Here is a 13,670-nt window from a genome sequence, read left to right as displayed (position 1 = left end):
AAATGGGTTGTTAAACTCAAGACGGAGACACAGGAAGTGCTGAAAGACAGTCTCTGGCTTCCCCTTCGTCCAGAAAGCACAACTCTCCAGAGAACAGTATCTTTTTTTCTTTTTTGGAGTCACAACACAATGGAAAATTGTTCATTCGAACCCTACAATCTTCCTAGCAGCCCAGTTCATTCCTTTTGGGGGCAAATATTCATGGAATACACACACACACATATATAGATTCTTTTGGTCTTTTTAGGGCCAAACCCTCAGCATACGGAGGTTCCCAGGCTAGGGGTTGAAGCAGAGCTACAGCAACACCAGATTTGAGCCACATCTGTGACCTACACCACAGCTCATGGCAACACTGGATCCTTAACCCACTGAGCGAGGCCAGGAATCGAACTTGCATCCTCATGGATACTAGTCTGGTTCCTTAACCCCTGAGCCACTACGGGAACTCCACACTGAATATGTCTTGATCAATAACATCCCTGTCCTCTGGGACTCGGCACACTAATAGAAGAGCCACTACCTAAGACACACTTTCAAATGGTGATTACTACCTGAGTTTGGAGAATGGACAAGTACAGGGTACTTTGATATCGTACAAAAGGTGGGCTTAAGAGAAGTTAAGAATAACTTTTCAAAGAAAATATCATTTTTTCAATTCTACTGTTGACTCTCAGAGTGACACTATATTTTGTTTCAATTTGCTGTGAAATTAAGGCATTTCATGTTTTCACTTTGTAAGACTCCTTACATGCTTAGGTACTAATATGGAAATATTAGTTACTCATACCAATTAATTTCATTTAAAGATTTTTTTTGGTAAATCCACCATTTTGAAAATTATCTTTAGGAAAACTGTAATTTTCTTCTGAGTTTACTCTTCTGAAAAAATTTAAAAATACATTATTAATTTTTCCCACCAAAACCAACTTGGGCTATCAAAAAAATTTACAAATTACAGAATAAAACAAGCAATAAAAAGATGAGGATGCAGATAAAAAAACAGGCTGACCTCTGAAAGATACCTGAATTTTATCCTAACATTTGCCCATTTACACTAACAGGAAGATGAGGATGATATGTTAGCTAAACCACACATAATCTCACTCCCATCAAAATCGATAGTTCCCACCGCTCCCATAACATTAATCTAAGAGGGAGTTGGACAAAATAAGCTACAAGAGCAAAAACAGAGAAGGAAAAAACACTGGGATCCTAGTTTTGCAGTTTTGAATCTGGGAGGTAGCGAGGAATCCTTGACAATCCAAGAGAAGCCGGGCACCCTTGACCTCAAAAATGGATACACATATTCATTTGCATACAATTTCAGGGTAATTATGATCTCCTGAAGCCCACTGATGCCCTAGGTTAAAAACCTTCGACCTAGATAAATACCAAATTAGGAGATAGGACCTAGTATCATCAGCAGTTACCAAAGGTTAAAATTAGTACATATTGAGTGATTTTCCACATACTACCTAAATTAATTTCAATCCTTACAACAACCATGGGAGGTAGGAATTATCATCTCCTTTTACAGAAAGCTAGATTCTGAAAGGTAAAATTCAAGATTAAGCAACATTATCTCATAATCAGATTTCTAACGTCTAGGTACACAATCATGAACTGGAGATTTCAAAGTCTGGTCAATATTCTGAAACATATTCCAAGATGGGAACTTTCTGACTTAGTACATCATTCATATTTTCAATTTATCAACGTATTTTTCTATTTAACTTTGTTGACAAATGGAATTAGCATTTATTTAATTCCAAAAGACTTTTTATTGGTAAGAGATAATCTCAACCAAAGACAAACGAGAATTGCCTAATAATTTCTGATAATTTAAAAATATCTTTTTATTTCTTAAGCAGCACAACGTGAACTATTTGTTACAAAAACAAAAGGCCTACTGTGTTAGTGCTGAACATCTTTATGCTCAGGTTTTCAACTGCTGCGGAAAATCCACAAAGTCACAAGTGAATTGAGAACTGACTGAATTTAAAAGTTCAGTCTCGAAACTGGCATGCAGTTTCAGCTGTCCTGGCTGCTTCCACATCCTCTGAATGTTAGAGCAGCTTACCAAAACGGCACCTCTAAAAGTCACTAATAATTTGATAGGTAAGAATCACACACAAGCAAATCTACAGTCCCTTTGTGACTCAATAAAGTAATTAAGAGGTCCTAGACCTTCTTGGTAAAATCTATTCGTGACTACGTCCCAACAGAAAATAATAGATATAGCAAAAAGTGAGTCCAAGCAACTAAATTTAGTTGAATCTCGGTTGAAACCAAGTTGCCCGGTGAAATGCTACTATATTTACTCATCCTCTATAGAGGAATTACCAATAATGTGCACCATGTTTTAACACACTTAGAAATCCTTTATGGGAAATGCATCCACACCCAGAGAATAAAAACTAAGAACAGGAGCGGGTCAGGTCCTCTAAATCTCTACTCCAAGTGCTTTCTATGAGAGTTACCACCAAGTGATTTTAATTTTTTAAGCCCAGGCAGGCTGCCAATTCAACACTAAAACCGGACTAACAACTGATTTTTCCTATTGCAACATCACCAGCAAGTCCTGTGCCTTCCCTCTCTTTCCTTTGCTCTCAAACAGCAATTCTCAGTCTCAAAATTAACTAATTTGCTCTCTAATCTGTTCCAATTGGAAGCTCTCAGAGAGCTGCTACTGGTATTACTCTTCCTCTTCATGCCAAAAGGCCAACAAATGGGCAGTTCAAAACACCAAAACAGTGAATTCAAAGACAAGATGGACACTAAAAACAAGAAACGTGGAGACAGAGTAACAATGGGCAAACTCTGGACTTTAAAAATGTTCCACTTGCCAAAGTTCTACCTATTCTTGTACACTTAACAGTAACTATGCCAAAATAAATGGCCTCACTAAGAAATAACATTGCACTGGGAATATAAACTCAGTATTCTGGATACCAAACCTCACTCAAGTCCTTGTCCATACTACCACTGAAGAACACTTTGAACTGAATCTAAAGTTGACTGGCCTCCAGAAGTCCTTTCTGAGCATGGTGTGCCCAGGTCTGGTATAAGAATTTGACAGCAAAAGTACGTATTCACAGAAAAATAAAATCTGAAGGAAAAGTCTGATCGTTCCTAGATACCAGACCTTTAATTTGGAGGCACACCTTTAGACACATATTTCCCGAGAGTATCCTTATACCAGTTTTATTAAAAACTGACCAAAAATTAGATTCTGATTTCACTACCAAAGAGTACTAAAGGCTTATTTTGCCATAGAAAATTCTGCGCCCTATCCTCATCTTGGTAGCTCACCCCACTTTCCTCCAAAACTTCCAACCAAGTGCTCCTCCGCTGTGATGATCCTTTCGATGAATCTTTGTAATTTAAATCCCGCAGAAATAAGGCTGCACAGGTAAGGCGTCTTTTTTAAAATTAAAAATTCATTTTGATTGCCGGCAGAGAATTTCAAGTGGCAAGGTCTCCTTTCCAGAACCCCTCAAAGCATTCGTGGAAATGCTTTTGAAAGCTGACGCCTTCCTCCACTAGTGTTTACCCTTAAGGGGGTCACACCTGATCTGGGTTAAACTCACTACAGTCCCCAGAGCTCATCACTAAGCAATGCTGCTCAAAATGCACTCAGCCAGACCTCCACTGAAGGGTTCTGGCCTCTCCGTTACAGGAAGCCCCCAGAAACTGGATTTTCCTAAAGCTCCGTCCTCCCTTTTCTTCCTCAGGCAGCATCCTTGCATAGGGAGATGGGGAGCGTAGTGGGTCTAGTGGGCTCAAGCTCCCGCTCTGGTCAGCCTGCCAGAATACTTCCCCAGGGCTTGTACACTCCTTTCAGGGGGCTTAACTCACCTTCGCGACAGAGCCCCATGACTTCGCGGTTTTTCCCAAACTCCTTGAAACTTTCGTCCAATTCCGTCCCTAGGAGATATACACACACAGGAGGAGGGGAGAGGCAGGTCAGTGGCCAGGAGTGTGACGCACGCTCACGCACGCAGTGAGTAGGTGCGGGCACCTCCGCGTTCCCCAACAGAGCGATAGCATCTCTGACCCCCGAGGGGGCGGGCCAAGGGACGGGGGAGGGGAGGAGAAGGGTCAGAGGATGGGGGAGCCGGGGGCGTGGGGAAGAGGAGGGCGTGGACACTCACCGTCCTTCCCAGGAAGTTTGGAAGCCTCGACCCACAGATTCCACGACTGTCCCAGCATCGCTTCGGGACTGGGCAGGGGCCGGCGCTCCCCGACGGTCGCCATTGCGGCGGCGGCAGAGGTGGAGGCGGCGCCCGGGCCGCCGTCCTCCGGCCGTAGGCGCCGCGGCGGCGGCTGCCGCTGGGGCTGCGGAGGCTGCGGAGGCTGCTGCTGCTGCTGACGGGCGGCCGCGGCCGCTGCTCCGCCCGCCGCTGCCGCTCGGCGCGGCTCCCCCCTGACGTCATCCGCGGCCCGCTCCGACATTCTTTCCGCTCCTACAATGTAACAAAAAAGGGGGAAAAGAGTCGTGCGGGGGCCGCTTTTAAGGAGGCGCCGGGGAGTTCCGGCGGCGTGCGCGGCCCGCGGGCCGGGTGGGGCGCGCTGACAGCGCCCCCGGCCGCCCAGCCCCCCAGCCCGCCTCCTCCTGGGCCAACCCCCGCCCCGGGCGCAAAGTCCGCGGCGCGGGCTCGCTTTCGCTTTCGACTCCAGCGGCCCCTCGGGGGAGGGGACGAGCGCCAGCGGCCCGCCACCGCGGCGCAAGGTCCCCAGCCTGCCTCCGCCGCGGAAACCGGGGCCCGGCGCTGCCCCCGCCCCTGCCCCGAGCCCCGCCGCGGCGGCCCGCGGCAGGAAGGCCCGAGACGCACCCCCGGCCCTCGGGCTGCCCACCCTGAGGCCGCTCGCATCCCCGGGCCGGGCCCGGCGGCCCCGCTCCTTCCTTCCGTCCGCGCGTCCGTCCGAGCGGCGGCGTCCGGCTGGCTCCCTTAAGCCGAGGCGCCTCCCGCCGCCTCCTCCCCCTCGCCGGTCCCTCCCTCTCAGCTCGCTCCGGCGAAGTTTGCACGTCAAGCCCCCGGAGTGGAGCCAGGGCGAAGTCGGAAACGCAGCCACCTATGGAGAAGCCGGCCGGCCCGCCTCGGGGCACCAGCGGGCGGCGTCGCCGTCGAGCCCTCCGGCTCTGGGCCGGACCCTGGGCGCAGGGGCGGGTTCAGGGAGCACTTCACTCTCAGCTCGCGGGCTGCCGCGCAGCTGTCAAAAGCATGAATGGGAAGCCGCTGCGGAGCGGACTCCTAGCGTGGAGGAAACCGCGGGCAGGCAAGGAAATGCGGCCCAGGTGCTGTCCCAGGTGTCAGCCCGAAGCCCGGTGTCCGCCCGACGCCCACCACTGGAGGTCACAGCATGCCCCCGGGCGACTTGAACTCGTCCAGCAAAGAGAAGACCATGAAATCAGAATAAGATGGAGTTGAGAGAGAGACCGAGGCGAATCCGTTTACTTGTCTCGAAGACACCACCCCAAATTTCTCTACTGCCCCTTCCATTGCTCGTGGAAGTGATTCCTTTATCCTTTAATTAAAAAAAAAAAAAAAAAAAACTCGTTCGTTGTAAATACGAGTTGTTGGCTTCTCCCTCTATATGGTGTCTGCTTGGGCAAGGCAGGAACTTACGGCTTAGGTGAATGTACAGTATTCCTAGAAAATACTGTTTTCTGTTACATTTTGTTCACCAAAGTAAGCACTGGCCCACAAAACTGAGCATCCCTCCCCAACACACCACACTGCGTGCAAAGTTTTTGCTCAAGTGATAGATAAAAATGTAAAATAAGTCTATTTAATGAACGAAAGCATGCTAAGTATTTCAAACAGTAGCAGACCACACCAAGGTTACTGTTATTTCAAACTGATGTGAAAACCTGCAGCCTGAGACAGAAACAATGATTTTAATCATCACGTTTCACACAGTAGTAATATCAGCACTCCTGAGGCATGTGTCATAGTTGCTTGCTTAGAGGTGCTTTCTCTAAGTGGGAAGGAAGCCGGTTTATTCATGTTTTTTTTTTTTTTATCTAGAACATCTGGTGTCATAGAGGTGACCAATTTCTCTGCTAAAGAAACAAAGTCCAACTAGCAGAAACAAAAATGTTCTAAAAAGTAAATTAATAAGGAAATGTTATTGCAACCTAAAAGCAACACGGGATTCCTGTAGTAAGTTTGTTTTAGGTTCAAAATTTAAAAGCTTTACTGAAAAAAAAATAATATATATATATACATGCTTTATATAGAAATCGCATATATATATTTTGTTTTTGGCATTTCTTGGGCCACTCCCGCAGCACATGGAGGTTCCCAGGGTAGGGGTCGAATCAGAGCTGCAGCTGCCGGCCTACACCAGAGCCACAGCAACGCAGGATCTGAGCCGCGTCTGCAACCTATACCACAGCCGTATCCCTAACCCACTGAGCAAGGCCAGAGATCAAACCCTCAACCTCATGGTTCCCAGTTGGATTCGTTAACCAGTGAGCCATGACGGGAACTCCACATATATACGAATTTTTACATTATTTTTTTTCTTTTTGGCAGCACTCATGGCATGCAAAAGTTACCAGGCCAGGGACTGAATCCGTCCTACACACAGACCTGAACCACAGCAGTGACAATGCTAGATCCTTAACCTGCTGAGCCACCAAGGAACTCCATGATTTTTTTTTTTAATTTTAAAAATGTTTAGGAATAAGTGCGTAAAATTTTTCCTGGATTGAATGCAAACAAAAGTTCCCCAGAAACTATGGATAGATATTTCCTGTCCTTATCTAAGAAGCAGTAAAAAGAGAATAACCAAAAATAGTAGAAATGTTTGATAATAAAAAAAAAAATTTCTAATGTTTTAACTTCCTACATAAAAGCATCAATGAGAAAAAAAAATGCATGGGTAAAACATATAATTCCCTTCGTAATAAGGTTCCTAACTCTTAACATAGGCATCTTGGACGTCACCAACGTGGATCTTCAATTTTTCATTTATCCAAATTACTGAAAAAATCTGTAGAATTATAGAAATATATAAAAAAAATCCAACTTCTTGGTTTTCCAAGATTAAAGTATACATTTTAAAAATTATTTTCGTTTTTATAATTCTACATTTAAGATAAATAAAAATTTGACTTTGAATGACATTTGGAGCTGCCATTAATAAAAGCTTAGGGCAGGAGTTCCCGTTATGGTTCAGTGGTGACTAACTCAACCAGTATCCATGAGGATCCAGGTTCAATCCCTGGCCGCGATCAATGGGTTCAAGGATCCATTGTTGCTGTGTGCTGTGGTGTAGGTCATAGATGTGGCTCAGATCTGGTGTTGCTGTGGCTGTGATGCAGGCTAGCAGCTGCAGCTCTGATTCAACCTGGGAACTTCCACATGCCATGGGTATGACCCTAAAAAAAAAATAAAGCAAGAAATAAATAAATAAAAGTTTAGGGCCAGTTGTTACTGCTATGGCTCAGGTCCCTGCTGTGATGGGGGATCCAATCCCTGGCCCAGAATTTCCATGGGCTCAGCCGGAAAAAAAAAAAAAAGAAAAAAAGCTTTGGGCCATCTACCTATATAGCTACTAAGGACAGCTTGCCCATTGAGTACAACCCTTCTGATCCCTGAGAGTAGAATGAGAATGAAAGTAAGGGAAAGAAGCGCAAACATACGTACAATCCCATTTCCTTAAGACATTGTTTGATTTCCCCGTTTACATGTGAAAATTCTTCAAGATTCACTACTATGACTTTGAGCTAATGGGGGTCAATATGGCAGTTTGTAACATTTCAACTTCTGTCCTTATTCCTGTTTTATACCAACCCCTTTTGATTGGTTTCATAAAGAAAATAAGGTTTAAAATAAAAATTAAATATCTTCTTAGTATATTACCAATAGCAGCTATCAAAGATCAAACACCTACTAGGTGACAAGCATTGCTGTGGGTGCTCTTTTGCATTACCTCTATAACTATTCACAATTGTGTAAGGTTGGAGTTGCATTATTTTTTATAGATAAGGAAAATGAGGGAGGGCTCTGGAGCCAGTCCCTCGAATTCCTTCTGTGTCCCTATATTGGCTCTTTCATGTAAAAACTGCGTAACATAAACAAGTCACCTAACTTATTTGGATCTTAGTTTCCTAATCTGTAAAACAGAGATAAAGCCAAGCTTCTTCTGAGAATTACATTAAAAGATTCATGGAAACTACAAAACAACACAAAACAAACATTATAAATAAGTATCTTATATCAAACTGAGCAATTCAGATCAATTCTTATCTGAGAAATGTCTTACCAAGTTCAAGAAGGTGTAGGAACCAAGAGAATGGCAGGCAATTCCCAACATCTCCCCACACTCTCTTCACCCGTATGAGAAAGCCCTAAACCCTTCCAGAAAAGGCAGTTTCTGATATCCATAGTTGGTTTGGGTTTCCCAAAAGTTCAAATGAGTCACCAACAAAAGTCAAACTGCTATTGAGAAAGTACAGTGTTGTGATACTCAAGTTTGGGCAACATTTTAAAAGTGTTCTTATACAACAGGCACTATCTATAAACAATAGTAAAACAGAAAGTCAAACACTTGGTTTTATAATAAAAAAACCTGATGACTTCTTACCTAAACACCTCTCCTCAGCACCCCCAAAGACATAAAAAGAAAATAAACAATACAATTTATACTCATTTATTTTAATGCAGTGTGTTCCTAGTATGCTATCAATCTTTTCTCCTACAGGTGTACTTCTGATGATGTCTTTTAGTTCTGAAGATCTTCAGTATCTGTCTGCACAGATAAATGATACATTCTGTAATAATGAGGATACAATTTGTCAAAAGTTCCTAAGTGCCTACCAGCCTAAGTGCTGGGCATCAGGGTGAACACAACATAGTAACTTCATTGAGGAAGTGAGAAGAGGGAGAGGTAGGGAAAATTTTTTAATTCATCAAAATGCACTTATGGAAAAACCTGTCACCACCAATTAGATTGTATGTGGCTTAAGAACTAGGCCATCAGAAGTGAAATGCTGCCAAGTTCTGAGCATTTTATCCCTTCCAGGGATGTATTTAAAAGGTGGCCTTACTTCACCATCCAAATTTAGGGATGTTCCCATTAAGTGCCAAGGGTAACAAGGTCTCTCTTTACAAAAAGGATTCTCTGCACAGCAGATTTACTTGTAAAGTGCTTTGTTCAAAGGCATCACTAAATTAAAAAATAAAATAATTTTAAAAATTAAAAAAAAAAAAACCTTTAAATTCAGTTTAACGTAAAATGGCTGGAACTGTCCAATACTTTTCTAAGATGCAACACCTCGCACAACCAGCCTTTTTATTTGGAAAGAAGCACCAGTCCCAATATATTTTAATAAACTTGAAAGCCAAGAACTACAGTGTATTTATATGTGCAAATTTCAGGGTTGGTAGTAGAAATCCTCCATTATCATCCCCAAAGCGCTGCAGTCATTTGATTAACCAGAAACTCAGATCCACTGAATTAGGAATACGTGGCCTTGAGTTTCTTGATTTCCTCCTAAAATTGGCTGTGCCTTTGTTCATTTCCTCTCACCCTCCTCTGACCACACCTTTCCCTTTCCTTCTTCTCTAGACAGAGCCTGGGCTCCCTTCTACATATGGGGTATGGCAGGCAAAGCCCCTCCTTAACTGTGCTCTCTCTAGTGAAATACCTTACAGTTCACTGAGAATACATCAGTATTCCAGTAGGGGGAGAACATGGAAGAAACTTAATTCATCAGCTCAGTGGCTGGAATTGCTGACAACCAAGTGCAAAATTAGGAATAATGGTGATTACAAAAGTAGAGATTTAAATATGAAGGTGATTATATTTTAAAAGTCTTAACTTGTACACAAAGTCATTCTATTAACTGTCATTTGCCCAAAAGGTCAAATCTTTGAATTTTTGTTTTGTTTTGTTTGTTTGTTGTCATTTTAGGGCCACACCCGTGGCATATGGAGGTTCCCAGGCTAGGGGTCTTATCAGAGCTGTAGTCGCTGGGCTACATCAGAGCCACAGCAACGTGGGATCCGAGCAGCATCTGCGACCTACACCACAGCTCACCGCAACACCAGATCCTTAACCCACTGAGCGAGGCCAGGGATCAAACCGTAACTTCATGGTTTCTAATCAGATTTGTTAACCACTGAGCCACGATAGGAACTCCTGGTCTGTTTTCTTAATCATATGTCTGTAGCTATGTACAAAATTCTCCCAAAGAGGAGTTCCTGTTGTGGCTCAGTAGAAACAAACCCAACTAGTATCCATGAGGACATGGGTTCGACCCGGTCCTGCTCAGTGGGTTAAAGGATCCAGTGTTTCCACGAGCTGTGATGTATGTCCCAGACCCAGCTCAGGTCCCTAGTTGCTGTGGCTGTGGTGTAGGCCAGCAGCTGTACCTCCAATTCAACCCCTAGCCTGGGAACTTCCATATGCTGCACAGGCAGCCCTTAAAAAAAGCAAAAACAAACAAACAAACAAAAACAACAACAACCAAAAAAAAAACTCCCAAAGAATCATTCACCAGTACTAGTAAACTGCTTGAAAAGAGAGAAAATTTAACAATTCCCATATAAAAGACATTAACCTGTAACTTTAAAATGAATAATACCCAAATGTTTCTAGGAACTTAATTCTAGCCCGTGATTTTAAATGATGGACAAATTTCATTTAAAAATCTTCATTTAGGAGCTCCCATCCAACTAAGAACCATGAGGTTGCAGGTTGGATCCCTGGCCTCACTCAGTGGGTCAGGGCTGGAGTTGCCTTGAGCTGCGGTGTAGGTCACAGACGTGGCTCAGACCCCCTTTTGCTGTGGCTATGGTGTAAGCCGGCAGCTACAGCTCTGATGAGACCCCTAGTCTGGGAACCTCCATATGCCACATGTACAGCCCTAAAATGACAAAAGTCAAAAAAAAAAAAAAAAAAGAAAGAAAGAAGGAACAACATAGCTCTTTATTCCCCTTTCTGCAGCAAAGTTCCAGCCCTAAGTCAAGTCACAGATACAGCCAACACAACTTTTCCACATTGTTTGCGCCCTGATCCAATAGCCCATCTGGGTTTGTATTGCTTCTGAAAAGAGTGTTCCACAAAGGCTTGCATCCCCTTTCCACCTCTAAAATAAAACCTTCCTTTTCTTGGTAGAGATAGATGACATGTAGATTTAACTTTATTTCACTAACATGTGAATGAAAGGCTATGATTGAATACAGTTAGTTCTGCAACCCCTAACCCAAACACATATTTTCTCATTTAAAGGGGGAGACCTGGAATTTCCATTGTGGCTCAGGGGTAATGAACCCAACTAGCATCCATGAGGACACAGGTTCAATCCCTGGCCTCACGCAGTGGGTTAAGGATCCGGCATTGCCATGAGCTGGGGTGTAGGTCGCAGATGCGGCTCGGATCCAGTGTTGCTGTGGATGTGGCATAGGCCTGTGGTTATAGCTCTGATTCTGCCCCCAGCCTGGGAACTTCCATATGCCACAGGCACAGCCCTAAAAAAAATAAATAAATAAAAATAAAATAAAAAGACAGTCTAGATAACTCTGGACTTACAGGTAAAAGAGGGAAGGAATGTAATTAAAGGGGCTTTTTATTAACATACATAGTTACATAATGTTTACATATTTTCCAGCTTTAATGAAATACAATTGACAACACTATGTGTGCTTAAGGTGTACAGTGTGATGATTTGAGATACTCGATTGAGATGGATATAGACACAGATATATAGATATAGACATATCTTTTTTGTTTTTCTTTTTGTCTTTTTAGGGCCCCACCCTCAGCATATGGAAGTTCCCATGCTAGGGGTCTAATGGGAGCTACAGCTACTGGCCTAAGTCACAGCCACAGCAAAGCCAGATCCTTAACCCACTGAGCAAGGCCAGGGATCGAACCCGCAACCTCATGGTTCCTAATCAGATTCGTTTCTGCTGCGCCACAACAGGAACTCCTAGGTATAGATATATCTTGAAATGATTACCACAACAAGGTTAGCTGACATATAAATCACTTCACATAGTTACCTAATTTTTTAAAATAAACTTTCATAATGTGGAATGATAATAAAAATATTTTTTAAAAAGATGAAGAAACTTTAATCTTGTTTGAGACTTCAGTGATATTATCACAAAATTCCATGAGGTGAGCAGCAACATCACAGACTGATTAAAACCATAGACCATCTGACATGCTTTGAAACCCAGAGGCTGAGATTCCCAAAGCTCTGACCTCTTTATAGTCTTCCTTATGGAGTATACACTGCTATGTTTAATAGCTGCCAACAGACGAGATTCTAAACTGCTTGCCTGGCAGTCAACAACTTTCACAATCTGGCCCAACATCCTTCTTTTTCTAGTTTTATCACCCATCAGTCCTCCTTACAAAGACTCCGCTCCAGCTAAAGAAGACATAAAATACACATTCCTCAAATGCTTTTCCACACGTCATTCATTTCATTTTTTTAATTGAGGTAAAATTCACATAACATAAAATTCACCATTTTAACCATTTTTAAGTATACAACTTAGTGACATTTAGTACATTCACGATGTCGTGCAACCATCATCACTATTTTGTTCCAGAACTTCTCATCACCCTAGAAGGAAACACTGCTCCCACTAAACAGTCACTCCCCATCTCTCATGCTTCCTCCTAGAAACCACATCTGTTTTCTTTCTTAATAGATTTGCCTGTTTGGAATATTTCACATTGTTGAAACTATATGATATGTGACCTTTTAGTCTGGCTTCTTTCAGTTAATATGTTTTCAAGGGTCACCTATGTTGGAGCACATATATGTAATTTTTTCTTCTTATGGTTCAATAAAATTTCACTGTGTGGATATACCACAGTTTATCCACTCATCCATTTATGGACGTTTGGGTTGTTTCTACCTTTTTGTTATTGTGAATAGTTACATAACATTATCTTTTCCCTTCCTTCAGCTTCATGTGCTAATCAAGGCCAAGCTTTTATATGAGTTTCAAATCAATTCTTACCTTCCCTAACAGCTTAGCTTGACCCAAAATCTTCACCTTTCTCTAACTGACTTTATCACTTCTATTCTGGAGGTATTAAGAGATAGCAACCTCACAGTATGACAGAATCCCACAGACTTATTTAGGTTGATTCAAATTGTTTTCTTTTCTTCCTTTTTCCTTTTTTAGGACCATATCTGCAGCATATGGAAGCTCCCAGGCTAGGGGTCAAATCAGAGCTGCAGCTGCCAGCCTATACCATAGCCACAGCAATGTGGGATCCGAACTGCATCTGCGACCTACACCACAGCTCACGGCAATGTCAAATCGCCAACCCACTGAGCAAGGCCAGGAATCAAACCTACATCCTCATGGATACTGGCTGGATTCATTTCCACTATGCCACAACGGCAACTCCCTCAAATTGTTTTCTTAAACTGAAAAAGAAAAAAAAAAAAAAAAAAAAAAAAACAAGAAGACTCATTAAAGTTAAGATTTCATTTCCCTTAAAATTTTGAAAGATCTGGATTATTTCAATAACCACAGTCTAACTGCTCTCACTGCTTTTACCCTTGCCCCCATATCCTATCTCGATATAGTGACCACAGTGGTTTTATTAAAACAGAAGTCAGATCAATGTATTTACTTATAACATTAGCTATTATCTGTTTCTTTTCATTAAAAGCTAAGTGC

The 13,670-nt window shown here is 42.8% G+C and overlaps 1 protein-coding gene across 12 annotated transcripts in view; it reads right to left on the bottom strand.

The window, feature by feature from the left end:
* ATXN7 (ataxin 7) overlaps positions 1-13,670 on the bottom strand; it is a 158,467-nt gene that overhangs the window by 108,752 nt on the left and 36,045 nt on the right. For 10 of the 12 annotated variants that reach the window (XR_002337616.1, XR_002337614.1, XR_002337615.1 and 7 more), the window contains exons 3-4: positions 4,158-4,469; positions 3,862-3,930 (exon numbers count right to left, since the gene is read on the bottom strand). Coding sequence is in view for 6 of the 12 variants with exons in the window: in XM_021069178.1 (XP_020924837.1) it covers positions 3,862-3,930; positions 4,158-4,458 (370 nt within the window). In the remaining 6 variants the exon portion in view is untranslated. Of the gene's footprint in view, positions 1-3,861; positions 3,931-4,157; positions 4,470-4,838; positions 4,959-13,670 lie in introns of those variants that run through there. The other 2 variants (XM_021069176.1, XM_021069177.1) reach the window with 2 other exon arrangements.

Source organism: Sus scrofa, chromosome 13 (assembly GCF_000003025.6).
Source record: "Sus scrofa isolate TJ Tabasco breed Duroc chromosome 13, Sscrofa11.1, whole genome shotgun sequence".
Taxonomy (NCBI): Eukaryota; Metazoa; Chordata; class Mammalia; order Artiodactyla; family Suidae; genus Sus; species Sus scrofa.
Note: the sequence above shows the minus strand (reverse complement) of the source record. Positions and strands in the feature narration are given on the sequence as shown.